We start from the raw sequence: 14,084 nt of genomic DNA on the forward strand, positions 1-14,084 counted from the left end.
ACACACCCAGGACCTGCACCTGGTTTCCTCTGCCCCAGACTGTCTACACTACATCATGTATGGCAGGGAGAAGAAGTCCATGGAAGCTATTGATACAAAACCCAGGCAGTGCAGCTAATTTACCAGATGTGCCAGAGACTGAGATTAACCTAGAGTTTTAGCAAAAATATGATGGTGCTCCTAGCCCATTTCTGCTTGTGGTTAAATGAGCTTCATAGCTACTGGCCTCCTCCCTAGAATTACACCTCTGGAACTCTGTGCTGCTAGTTGAAATACAGGGGGTAGGACTGGGGAGAGCGCAAAGGAGACATCCTCACCTGTCCCTGCTGGTGTGGGGAGGTCCCACCTGTGTGGGGGCTGTCCCACAAGCTGCAGCACTGCTTGGACCCTCTGTAGTATCTCATGCTGGAGCCCAGCCCCTACCATGCCAAAGCTTATGAGGTGGTTCTGGGAAGCCAGGGATGTGACTGTCCTCCAGAGCACTATACCAGGGGAATTCTCCCCCAGCTGGAAGCAGGGCTGTTACCCTTACCCAGAGTAAAGAATTCAGAGCAGTGGAGAGGATCTCACCCATGCTGTAGAAGGGAAAACAAATCGAAAATCACAGAAAAGTAGGGCTTGGAAGGGGCTTCAGGAGGCCATGAAATCCAACCGCCTGCTCAAGGCAAGATCATCCCTGTCTAAACTTTCCTAGAAAAATGTTTGTCAACCCAGGCATTCTCAACCAGGGTGCTGGAACAAACTGGGGTGCTGCCAGATCCTTTGAAGAGTGCCAGAAGGTGTGAGGAGATAAGAAAACAAGCTAAGCAGATAAGCCAAGCTCAGGCTTGTCCCTGCCTGGATGCTCCCCCATCCTTACTGTCCAATTCCTGCATAAAGAGGTATGCCATGCAATATATGAACTTGTTTTTTAAATTAGGTGTCACTCAGTTCACACAAGTTATGGAGAGGGTGCCTCCAGTCCAGTGAGGGGTGCCTTGAGTCCAAAAAGGTTGAGAACAACTGGTCTAACCTGTTCTTAAAACTTTGGGAACAGTATTAAAAAAGTTAGTAAAGATAGAATAGACCAATGACAATGAGGTGAATGGAAGTGCAAGAGATGGAAAGTCTTACATATGTGTCCAAGGGGATGTGGGGAAAAAATTGTGCCATATGCTCTGTTTTTTGCAAAACAGTATGTGCTTGTGTAATCACAGGCTGCAACGTGACACACACACACAAGGGGGCAGAGTGAAGGTTGTACAGACATCCTTCATTTTAGCATTTGCAGACTCTTGAAGGTTTATTCACTTGACCTGCACTTTCTCTTTCCCACCAGGAACATATTCTTGTGGACAGCTAATAGCAGGAATTCACCTCTCCACGTAAGGTTGCCTGAAAGATTGCATTCTAACTGCTGCTTTGAAACATGTTCAACTTCCTGAATTTTTCTACTTTGGGGGCTATATTCTCCTGGCTTTATTTCTGGCCTGTGAATTGATTGTTGAAGCAAAAGTGAACAAAGCATAACTGACATGGTTACATCTGCCTAAGTGTGCAGAGAGCCTGAAACAGTAGCTCTGAGCAGCATGAATGACAGCTTGGTGGAGAGTTAATGGTGAAATTTAAAATGAGGATGCTTAGCTATCTATCACCATTAGTCATCTCACTGTGGAGCATTTTAGCTTCATGTGCAGAACCTACAGGCCCAAACTGCCTGCTGCTCACTGAGCTGAAGCAGTACAAACCTTCAATGGTCAAAGTACCCTGGAGCATCACATGGAACAAAACGGTGCTGTCCTGGCATCCCAGGGCTGTGCCATCCCTTTGCAGATAGCCATTCAGTAGGGAAATAGAGCTGAGATATAACACGATCCTCCCGCCTACCTGAGCTCCCAGACTGGTTGGCAGGGAGTGCATGTGAGATGGAACCCTATAACATGTCAAAGCAGCTCCCCCCGAGCCATATCCTGCTCCAAACTAGAGCATCCTATACACACCTGACTACCCTCTTGACTGCCATCCAGGGCCCCTGTTCTCCATTCATCTCCACCTGTCTCCTCTGCCTCTAGGGATCAGAGTCCCATCAACACAGGTCTGGAGGCCCTATGCTGGCAGAGGGAGTGGTGGGAGGACAGGAGCATTTTGCTACAGGGTCACTGCATGCTGTGACTCACCAAATCAATGGAAGCAAGCATGCTGGCAGGCTCCTGAGCAATCCCGCAGCCCAGGGCAAGGCCAAGCAGCACTGAAGATGCACACGATCGTTAGCTGTCATAATGGGCAATGGAGTGAGGTGACCTAGCGGGAGGGAAGATGGGGATCACAGCAGGGACAGCAGGATTATAGCTGCAGAATAATCACCTGCAGCCACAGGCGCAGCAGGAGTTGTCAGGGAGTAATTTATAGGCTGATCTCCTGCAAACCTCCACTGATCAGATCTTTTTAATCCCAGGATGTGGCACAGCAGCAGGGCGGGCTCCCATCCACACTCATAGCAGCAGCGCTCACAACAAAGGGGCTGGGAGCTGGAAGAGAGGGTGGGAGCCAGGGCTGACAGCTCTCTGCAGTAGCTCAGCCAGTAAGTGTGGGGCAGAGAAAGCATGGGGACTTCTGCCTGCTCTGTGGAGGGCCCCAAGCCCAGCTGTTCCCTGTCCTGCCCCACCAGTGATTCCCTATCCCCTACTCTGGGATGCGCTATGACCACCATGCAGCTCCCTCCTTGGCACTGACTGAGCCAACGGGCTGCACCTCATGTGCCAGAGCCCAGGCAACAGAGGCCATGTTGAACTCCCTTGGCAGATGGAGGGACACAGGGGCAGATACACGCATGCAACAGTCACCCAAACCAGCTGACACTGGGAGGGAGAAACAGAGAGGCAGATTTAGGGGGACCAGCGGGCCCCCACCCCTGCCTAGGCAATGCCATGTTGCAGGAAGGGCCCCGCTGAGGCCCAGAGGCTCCTGCTTTCCCGATGCCTCATCCCCGCTGTGCTGTGTTGCCCTCAGCTCTCACACACGGTAGCCTCTGTGCAAGGCATGCACACCCCAGGCTGGTGCCTTGAGGGACATGGATAGCTGATGGGGCTACCAGTTCTCACCAAGCCCTAGATAACACTGTTCAGGTGGAGCTCTCCCTGAGCTGGCATCAAAACAGTCTTGCCTTCCCTTGCCTTTTCTTTGACTGTTTCTCTCCTCCATGGTCCCCTGGTGCCATCGCAGCCTGGCTGAGCTGGACTTGCATGAGGCTCCAGGGTTTCAGTTCCAACATGGCGGGACTTGCATGCTCTCCTCTCCCCTTGCCTCAGCAGGCTGCCACACAAGTTCCCTGGCCCTGCCCAGGCATGTGCCATCTAGTACACGAAGATGAAACCTTGTAGCACAGCAGTCCTAGGCCTCAGCCCCACACCGATCTCCCTCCCACTTCCCTTTGCTGAACCACATCCTCTCCCAAAGTCCCAAACTGAGGGTACTTGGGGGTCACAGTTCTCAAGCCAGGACGCATGGCAGTGGGAGCAGACAGATAAGCAGCCTCTAGATCTGGGTAAAACACCACAACTGCAGCCACCCTCTGCCTACATCTCACTCCTCTGGTATGTCTCCTGAGCTGGGATCAAAGCCCTTTAGACTACAGTCCTGGATCTTGCCCTCTGGCTCATGTTCCACCAACCTTTCGACCAAGTTCCTTCCACTCACTCTCACCCAGCTGCTGAGAAACCCTTTCTTAGAGCCTCCTGTGTCAATGGAGGCAATGCCACTTTTCTAGTCCTCAAGCATGGGTGGCACTGGACACAGCTAAGAAACAGAACTGATTTCTCGGGGCTGAACTCCACCCTTCCCCAGCCTTCACCCAGTGGTTTGTCTGACTGGGAACTGGTCCCTGAGAGGAAGCTCTATGGGTTTCTAAATGCAGCCTCTCCATTTTCCATTGCAGGGATCACTGCCCGCTGCTGCTTTGAAGTTAGTATGGTTCCTCACACGCAGGTCTGTGCAGCGCAAAATTGGGAACCATGAGGCTTGAAGCTAAGGATTTCAAAGGAGTCAGGGGCAGGGGGAAACACAGCTCTGCATTGTGGTGGAGGGCCCCTCCCCCCAACCCAGACTGAGCCACTCTTGGGCACAAACAGCTTATTAAGCAAAACATGGGGCTTGGGATATAAGGAACACAAACTGCAATAAAGTTAATGGCACCTGAGCAGTGCCCCCAAGTCCCTAGCTGCAGGCCCCTTCACTCTCCAAGCCAAAGCTCAGGTTTTCCCAATCTCCCACTTTGCTCTATGAGATTTAGGATCCGGCTCTGACTTCATAATGACTTGGAAGACATGCCTCACTCGGGAGCTGATATGTAATGATGTGCAAGTACAGCCCTCCCTGGATGTACCAATGCAACAGTCACAGCAATGCCCATGGTCTTCAGAACATGTAGAGCTGAAATGCAGTTTGGGCAGGTGTGCGTATTCTGGAGGTCCTGGTTGTGGGGCTCATTCAAACACCTCTGGCAAGCTACTCCTTTCTCAGATTCTTTTCAAACATTACCAGTCCCACAGCCACCCACCTCTGCTGTAGCTGAACTTTCCAATTTCCCCTCTCCAATCTTACCACCAACTTTTTTGCCCCTGGAACCCAGATTTGCCACAAGGCTGGTGAGAAATAATCAGGAAGGAACCGTGGGCATTTCCCACCCTCTGGTGACTTTCCAATGACCTGGATTCCCTCCAGCCTTCCCAGTGCTGAGTCCAGGTGTAAGAAACCAGTGGCCCCGGTCACAGAGTACAACCAAGGAGACTGGGGATTAGCCGTACCACTAAAAGGCTGCAGTAGCTTCAGCTACAGGGCTCACTAGGTTTCACTGGCCTCATTCCTGACAACCCCTGAGGAAGGCTGAGTTCATCTTTCTGCCAAGGGAACCCTTAGGGCAAGAACAGGGCAGGAGCGAGCAAGAAGATGGAGCTTGACAGGCTGACAATACAGGGAGGAAAGCTGGATGGCCTTTGACACAGTGGGAACTGCTGCATTCATACACCCATGGCTAGCCCCTGCTCTGTCTTAGAGCACCATGGGAGCTGGGAGCTGGCTGCAGCCAAGCACACACTGTGCTCTGATTGCCAACATGCCAGATTGCAAACGTATTGGAGAGTAGTCTCTGACAGCTCCAGGGGAACTGGATATTTTACTGGTCAAGCCAAGGGCAAACCCTAACAGAAGTAGCCTGGCCCCACAGATCAGTCAAGCCTCTCTCAAGGCTGATGCTGTACTTTGTGCTGGCCACCTTTGGAAACCCTTTGGTCTTTGAAATAAGGATAATGACTTCCTCTGGGCTTCATACAGCCCCAAGCACAAGGTTAATCAAGAGGCATTTTCATGGGGCTGTGCCCCACCCACCCCTACCTGCTTCAGGGCATCAGCATAACAATGGTCCTGAACAATGTATTCATTTCTCATCAGACTTCTGCTTCTGGGGAAGGAGATGAGCTCACAGACCAGTGAGCTCTGCTTACTCTCTGTTCTTTCTCTGCTTGCTTCACCCTTTCTTTGCCTAGCAATCCTAAGAGCTTTCTGAAAAGCACTCTGTGAGGTCCCAGCCTTCTTTACAGACCTGAGCAGCAATATCAAAGGCACAAAAGGGATTGAGGCATTGGCAGCAGACGTGGGGATGCCACAATTTGTAGGGTTTGGCTCTGTTGCCGTAATAGGATAAGCGATCAATGAAATAGGGGGAAAAGGGAAGCAGCCAACACATCCTGGGTGGTTTTGCCTCAAGCTGAGCTAGACACATGGCAGAGATCTATTAGGTCACTGCTCTGAAGGGTAGGCCTGGAGGCTGCAATGCCCCCTAGTATCACCCAGAAGTAAAGAGTCAGCTTGGCCTAATGAGTGACAGAGCAACCCTGGAGTCAGGTAAGCTGAATTTGATCCCTGGCTCTGCCAGACAGCCCGTGTCATCCTTGCTTCTGCTTTCTTCCTCACCCTTGGAGGCTGTAAGGCTTTCTGGCGCAGGAAGCAGCTCAGTTATCATCTGCCCAAAGCAGCTGTGACCTCAGCTGCAGCCTCCAAAGGTCATGTCAAAGATATGCCCAATCCTACCAGCCCACACAGTTTGCATGATTAAGACACACTGGTGTCTACAGCCAATGACATACAAGCGAGTGATATAGTCTGAATTATTCCCAGCTACTTTGAACTCCCCACCCCAAAGGTCTGGGTACCCTCCCATTCACTGTGGATTGACAGTCAAGCAGCAGCCTTTGGCATGACCCTGGACCAGGTTCTCTCGAGCCATAGCGAGATGCCTTGAGTGCTTTGCCACACAGCCCCTCCTCCACGCTCTGCAGGAATACAAATCGAACACCAGAAAGGAGTGAGCACTCTGAAAATAATATCAGTCATCTGAAGGAGGGAAGGCACTTTATTTGCTGCAGGATCCTTCATACAAAGCTGCTTCAGAGAAAAAGTTAATCAAGCTCCAACAAGATTATCTGTGGTATAAAACACGTGAAAGATACTGAATTATGTATAAATTAGCTCCTTCCCTCCCAAGGTCAGTCATTGCAGGGGGGAGCTTTGAGAACAAGACAGCAAGTCTTCCCTGGGAAATGTGGAATAAGATGGGATTGGGAAGGTGGAGACCTGTAATGAGCATGTTGCTGAGAAGCAGCTGCAGGAGAGAAGACTCTCAAAGGGACCATGGCTGAGTCTGCGGAAGGGACAGAGGATCCTGACACTGTGTGAAATAGGTCCAGGAAGGAGGCAAGGAGCTGGTCACAGGCATCGAGAAGAGGAGAAGGTCCTGGTCACCCATCTAGTCTATCGTGCTGGGGTCAGTGCAAGTAACCAGAATGGAGAAGCAGCCCTAGGCAAGCTCCACGCCTCTCCCTTGGGATCAGGGTGCGACTGCTCGGCATGTCACAGCAGGCACAGGCCCAAAGGCAATTTCATACTGGGTCCTCAGATGAACTGGGAGCCAGCAGGAGCCACATGAGGGCAGGCTGCATCTGTATGTCTGAGGAACAGGGACAATCGGCCAATGCACCCTGGAATCTGAGAACAGAGCCACCGAGGGGGCGTCCGAGGGGGCGTCAGGGAAAGGGAGGGGGCAGGAATCTTGGCCCCGTTCCCTCAGGATGACAGGCACGGGGCCAAAAATCGCTTGCACCAGTGCACATTGCTCTCCACAAGGGCCGCTGCTGAGGGGAACGCTGCACAGCAGGCTCCAGGAGGCAACCAGAACCGAGGGAAACTAGCCAGGGGGCGCAGAGGGGGCCAAAAGGATCCATGGTTTTACATCTGTGACAGACAGCACATCCCACACATAGCAACTGAAGCAACTGCAGCACTCCCTTCAGCCTGCCTAGCCTGCAGGGCCTCTCCACCCAGGTGCTGAGCTGGCTTAGTCCCCATAGCTTGTGGGGGCTGGCGAGATCATAAGGCTACCAGGCAGAGAGGTAGGGACTTTATGAGGCACACAATGGTGCTACTGCTGAGGTAGGTCTGGAGAGCTGCAAGGGAGGAGGAGGGTTCAAGTCTTAGAGGATGCCCAGGGGACTGCAAACAGAGGTGGATTGTGCTGGAGACTCTTCCTCTCCCCTCAAAGCTCACCCAGATGAGTGGAGGATGAACAAAGAGGAGGCACAGGTTGCATAGTGCTGTGGCTCTCCAACGGGACAGCTGGGATTTCCCAGGGGCTCTAAGGGAGACAGGGACCCAACTGACTCTCAAGGAAAATCCCAGACCAAAACGGCTGCTGAAGGTGACAGGTTAATGGAGAGAATGAAAAATAACACTCTGGGGCTGCTCAGAGGAGGTAAATGAAGGAGCTTGCCAGGCAAGTGGGGATGGAGCAGTGGACTCAACCCAAGCACAGGCTGCAGAGTCCATCAGGGACCCAAGATGAACTGAGCTCTGAATCCACCTGGATTCCAGTGGTAACTGAAGATTCTGGTGCTAAAATAAGGATGCTTAGCTAGCACCGTTAGCCATCTCACCATGGAGCATTTTAGCTTCATGTGCAGAACCTACCGGCCCAAACTGCCTGCGGCTCACTGAGCTGAAGCAATAAAAACCTTCAGTGGTTAAAGTACTCTGGAGCATCACATGGAAAAAAAATGACACTGTCCTGGCATCCCAGGGCTGTGCCACCCCTTTGCAGATAGCCATTCCAGGGAGTGAGAGCACTAGAGGGGCTACTCCAACTGGTGCTGCTGGAGATGGCTCTCCTGGAAACCGTTCTGCCCAGAACACTGCTCCCACACCCGAACGGCAGCATGTTCCCAGCCAGGGCCAGACTGGGGGCCGTTCTGCTGGCCCTACACCATGGGAATGTCCCTCTTCTCCCCGCTCAGGTACATCCTCCAGCTTTTTAGCTCCCTTGCGCCCATGCAACCAGCAGAGGGGGCTGCAGGGACCCCTGCAATAGGGATCCAGATGTCTTGCTCGTTATTCCTCTACTGTCAAGTTCTTCTGCCTCTCTGCCAGCGGTGCTGAGTTTCTCCTTCCCTCCATGCACTGCGAGTCACACAGCCCTGTGGGACAACCTTCCTCCCAATCCCTCCAAGTCCCATGCTCTCCCTCCTAACTTGACCCCTGCAGTTGATGGAGACACATAGCTTAATTTGAGAGTCCCAGTTTGGGAGCAAGGTGCTGACGTGTGCAGAACACCGAGAGTGAAGCCACGACAGAACCAAAGGCCACCAAGAAAACATTTAACGCTGGAGAGGCTAACACAGGAGTGCAGATGTGACATGGGAAGGCCTTGAAGTCAAAGTCCAGCTGGAGAGGGATGGAAAGTAGGGATTTTCCAGGTTGGGCAGGATGAGAAGCAGCCACAAGAGTCCAGCTAAGGAAGCAAGCAAGAGAAACCCCACTATCTCCCAGTCACAGGAGATGGCAGTGTCCACAAGGTAGCCTCACAGCTGACCCCAGGCCCAGCAGAACTGAGGCACACCTAGGCTTTCCTAGCTAAAATCCACACACATCTGTATGTTGATGCATCTTCACCCTCCCCAGAGCTTCAAGGAATGGAGTGACACAAGCTGGGCAGAGAGTGCTCCCAGGATAAAGGCAGCTTTAGCACCTTGCCTGGTAGTGTCCTGCTGGCTGCTGCTGCCTATGCCTCCTCTTGCTTAATTCTGGGACACCGAAGCAGAGATGGCATGGAGCCCTACAGACTGCCAGCACACTGGGGTAATAGAAAAATGCAACAGAGAGGTCAAAGTGCCTCTGAACCCATTTAACTGTCAACCATGCAACAAGCCAAGCATGTCTAATGAAGCAGCCCACTCTCCAGAGGCAGACTGTGACCAGGCATTGCCCCCAAGTTGTGGTGACAGGAGCTGCAGGAGGCTTTGAGGCTCTGTGCTTGTGCTGCCCTCTCTGGGAGGTGGCAAGTTTCTGTTGGGAATCAGCAGTGCTTAGACCACGACCAACTAATGCCTAGAGCAATGCAAGGCAAAGAGCACACAACCCAGTGAGCATCAGTGCATAATGGGCACAGGCATGTCAGCGCAAAGAGTCACTGAAGATGAAGGATTAAGGAATGAGGAAATTAATCTTGCTCCTAACGCCAAGTTGTTCGGTTGTTTTTCTCTGAAGCCATGCACACAACGGCTGGAGGGCAGCCAGCTCACATGGAGAGGCTGCTGGTTTGATAAAAATCAGAGCAGGGAGATTTAAGGCTGTGCAGATGCTGAAGATGCCAAGCACAGCGGCTCCCAGCTCACGGGAGCAGCCTCGCAAACAAAGCTTCTGAGTCAGAGGGCAAAGATTCAACTCCGCCTTTCCTCTACAACCCTGCACACATGCTTAACAGAGGCACAGACAGACTCAGGGGCTGGGGGTACAGCTCAGTATTGCTAACATTTAGACCCCTTCTGCCTTGGTCCCTTCCAAGCTATCCATGTTTCCTGTTATAACATAAGCCACGGCACGTTGCAGTGACAGGGGGCAGCTTCAGCAAGAATCAATGCCAAGGCATCTCTCTGAACAGCTGCAGCAACAGCTCCCTCAAGCCTAGTGCTGTAATGTGTCTGACCCTCTCTGGCCAGAGGACCTAGAGTCACAATCTGTCACATCACTGAGTTGCCTGGAGAGAGGAATCCTGCCAAAGCAAAGACCAAGCCAGATCAAACCTGCTGAGACAGAAGGAGCTGCTGGCTGAAGCCAGAGCTGGCCTGCTTCTGGATGCTCTGGACCAGCACTGGGACTGCTGTGTGCTGTAGCCTGGCCTATCAGATACAGCCAGATACCAGCACTCTACTGCGTTTGCCGTTTAAAAGGAAGATAGTGGGGAGGGGGCTCCACAGCCCAAACAACGTTTTGTGGCACAAGATTCCACCTCGAAGTTGTGGCTCCACCCATGCAGGGAGTTTGGCACAAATCTTTCTTCCTTTAATGGGTTTCAAATATATCATACTATATTAATACATTTTTAATAAGTCACAGGTGCCCCCCCTTCCCGGAAGCACCTGCCTTTCAGAACTTTCCATGTCATCTCTGCAGCCTCCAGTTCTAAGGGACCCAAGGAGACAGAGCAGGCAGCCAGCTGGGCCAGCATCCTGGGCTGTGTGGGAATCTCAGCCTGGCTGCCCCACCATTCACAGGAGTGCTTTCTGCTTCATTAACCCCTTCTTTGCTCCCTGATGAATCTTTGAATCCAGTTTCCCTGTGAAGGGGAAAGAAAGGGGAGGGGGGAGGGGGGAAAAGAGAAAGTCATTCTTTATTTTTAAATGCAATTTGCAATGCAAATCAGCTGGAGGCAGCAAGGTCTCCTAGTTAGTGTGTTCCTGTCACATTCAATTATCCTGCTTGAGGAGGCAGGCATTTTCAAACTTCAGTGTCTCGCTCTGTTGGCGTGACACAGGGAGCTGGGAGCATCGTGTGTGATGCAAGGGGGAAATCATGGGGGGCTTTGGCAAGGAGGAGGGGAAGTGAACCTCCATGGCTCCCCTGGCTACAGGCTCTGCTCAGCAGTAGGATTCATGCATGACGTGTTTTCAGGCACTGTGCATACTAAGCGCATCTTCCCCAGGCACTGCATGGGAGTGATGTCCCTGCAACATGTCAACTTACTGCGTAACGTGGGCCTCGCCACCACAATGTTATGGAAACCTGGCCTTCTCAGTCACAGCAGGCTCCCCAGCTGCATGGGGCCAGTGAAGAAGCACAGTAGAGAAGGCTGGAAGCTTGTGTGACTATCTGACGAAGGGCTGGCCACACGCTGTGGGAGTCAGAGTTTGCAGCCTGTGGGGCTCTTCCTAAAGGAAAATCTGGCTAAGAAGTCTCTCCAGAATGAAGCCTTGCTAACAGGAGGCACATCACTGCCTCCCACCTCAGCACAGAACAGCCCAGGGACACCACATGGCTATACCCACAGCTAGGCATTCCCTCTTAACAGCAGCAGGCCCCTGGGCCGACACTGCCTCCCTTGGGCAGTCAGGCAGGCTGTTGCATTAGGTCATGACTTAGAGCAAAAAGAAGGGAACCTATCTCCCCACACTAACCATATCCCAGCTCTCCGGAGCAATATATGCTGTTTCTTTCCCATTCAGGGCACCCACAAATCATAGACGGGTTTCTGACAGTGCTGAGACTCTTCCACAAACCAGTCAACAGCCAAAATAATGCCATGTGGCTCTGGTCTCCCATGAGTCTCCACTCATCTCTGCCCTGCCCTCCCAGAGAGGGGTGTGCAGCAGCAGGTCCACCAACCACCAGCCAGAGAGAAGCAGGGCACTCCTAAGTTGTCACGGTCACTCCACAGAAGGCTGCAGGGTTCCTGGCTCTGTGCAGATGCTTTGATCCCTGGCAGATTGATGGCTGGTGTCAAAATTCATAACACATCATTCCAGCCAGAACAGAAATTGCTCTGGCCCTTCCCAGCAGTGGCTGGCTGCCGCTGGCATGCTCCATACTGCTCCTGCCCTATCATCAAGCCAGCTTCTGCGCTGTGGGGGTGACAGCTCTTCTGACCAAGGACATGCAGCCAAAGCCAGGGCAGACGCTCTTCCCTCCTGCTCTCAGATCAAACCTCCCATCTCCTGTGCTCTCATCCACGTGACCCCACAGAGCCCCCACTTACACTGGAAGATTCTGCGCCATGCTGGATTCCACCCGTGGTAGACAGAGGCAGCCCTCGGCTCTTACAGCGTGGGCACACATTCGGCCACCTCCCTCGCTGTTATTTGTATTCCTTAACCAGCGTGCTGCAGCGGCTCCCTCAATCCCCATCCATTGCTCGGCGAGACAGGAACATTAGTCAGGGGGATCGGCTTGCATTGATCTCTGCTCTGTCAGAGCGCTCGCTGGCTTTAAACACGCTCATCCATAACCAGCAGGAACTCATTAGCTCCATCCGTTGGAGCGCTCTCTCTCCCCACAACAACACATGCTGCTGTCCAAGCACAGCCTGGGCTGGCAGGACTGAGCGCACAAGCAGCTGCTGCCCAGAAGCCCTGCACAGAGGGGCAGGAGTTAAATAATGCTTGCTACTGCCTGCAGAGGTTTCTCCAAGCAGACTAGGCAACTATATATTAGCCATGGGAGCTGGGATCAGTGCTATTGAACACTGGCAGGCGAACAACAGTGACTTGGGCTGACAGCAACTGCCTCCAGGCAGGTGAGATCTCCCTTCAGACCCAAGCCAACAAAACTGCCATGAAAAGCCAAAGCTTGTTGTCACAGCCTTGAAGAACGACACCCAGCTGGACACTGGCTCTGCTCTCTAGGTTACTGTATCATCTCATCCTGGTGGATGGGACCATCCCACCACATTTCTGCTTTTGTCCCATGTCAGAAGGTCACATTCACTGGGAAACAGGACCATCTTGGGCAGTAGGGAAGTTTTGGAAGGACAAGACAACTGCATGCAGTTGCTGTATGTGTAGCTCTTAACATTTGAGGGCCAGGTCTGAGCACACAAGCCGCTTGGGCGTATGCTGGCAGGGCTTAGGAAGTGTTTCCCCACCCCAGAGACAAATGCTTTCTCTGTCTGAGAAACAACAGTATCTTGGGCAACCAATTCGGCTCAAAGCAGTGACAGCCTAGCGGTCATCACTCATGAGGATGCCTTGCTTACAGTATTTGCTGCTTTGCTCAGAAACTTCTGCCAGAACAGGGGTGGAGCATCAAATCCCAGATGCTTCCTCTCCCTGTCTCTCTCCGGGGTTGGCCGATTTCCCTCAAAATGATCCTCAGCCTGGATTCAGTACTGAGTCTGCTACCTGGCCAACCTTCTGCTATCATCTGTACTCCACAGGGAGCTTTCAGGGCTTAGGACTCTGGGGCGCACAACTCTTCTGCAAAGCCCAGAACTGCTCATCTCTTAGGTTTGCTCACATTTCCAGTGGGAGGGCAGAGGGACAAAAAGAGGGTTTGCAAAAAGAGTCAGCAACAGAATTGCAGGGTGCAGCATGAAGGCTTCCCCTCTCATGGCTATCAGCCATCATGCAAGAAGGGCAGCCAAGGGAAAGTTAGAGTTGTGACTGCAGGAATGGAATGGCCCAAGTCCTGGAAAATCTATTGGAGGGCATCTCCCATATCCCAAGCCTCCTCCTGGGAACTGACTGCCCCTAGCAGAGTGTTTCCACCCTCAGTTTCTGAGATGATATGAAGATTTGGAATGAGCCTCCTCTGGCTGAAATGGAGGTGTGATCAGACACCACATGTCCAATCCACTCTGAGCTCCAACTGCCAAGCATGCCAGACCGACGTGCTGCAGAACGCTGGGTTCTTCAGCAGGAGGAGATGGCAGGGGAGCAACAGAGTCAGCTATTTGCTTCCATTTTGTACTGTCAAAAGCTCTGACAAGCCAAGGCACTTGGCTTCACATTCAGCACCAACATCCCAAGTGCAGCTGCTTCTCCTTATCCCCAAGGACCCAGCTGACCAAGAAGGCTCTCCAGCTCAATAAGCTGGTGAAAACCTTGCTTGTGCAGAACCAGGACACAGCTATAAATAAGGCAACCAGGCACTGGGACTTCCACTCTCTCCAAGCTGAAATAATCTAATTTCTAATAATTTGTGACCAGGTCACAAAACGCCTCGACGCAGGAGGAGGGGTGGATGTCGTATACTTGGACTTCAGGAAGGCCTTTGATACGGTATCCCACCCC

The 14,084-nt window shown here is 52.4% G+C and overlaps 1 protein-coding gene across 2 annotated transcripts in view; it reads right to left on the reverse strand.

The window, feature by feature from the left end:
* Window positions 1-8,589: 8,589 nt before the first annotated feature.
* The window catches only part of TRIP4 (thyroid hormone receptor interactor 4), a 53,051-nt gene continuing 47,556 nt past the window's right edge, over window positions 8,590-14,084 (reverse strand). For both annotated transcript variants that reach the window (XM_019533228.1, XM_019533227.1), the window contains one exon: window positions 8,590-10,636. In XM_019533228.1, the coding sequence (XP_019388773.1) occupies window positions 10,569-10,636 (68 nt within the window). In that variant the 3' untranslated portion in view covers window positions 8,590-10,568. The remainder of the gene's footprint in view (window positions 10,637-14,084) is intronic.

The sequence above is a fragment of the Crocodylus porosus genome, unplaced genomic scaffold (genome assembly GCF_001723895.1).
Source record: "Crocodylus porosus isolate Cpor-Errol unplaced genomic scaffold, CroPor_comp1, whole genome shotgun sequence".
In the NCBI taxonomy this organism is placed as follows: Eukaryota; Metazoa; Chordata; order Crocodylia; family Crocodylidae; genus Crocodylus; species Crocodylus porosus.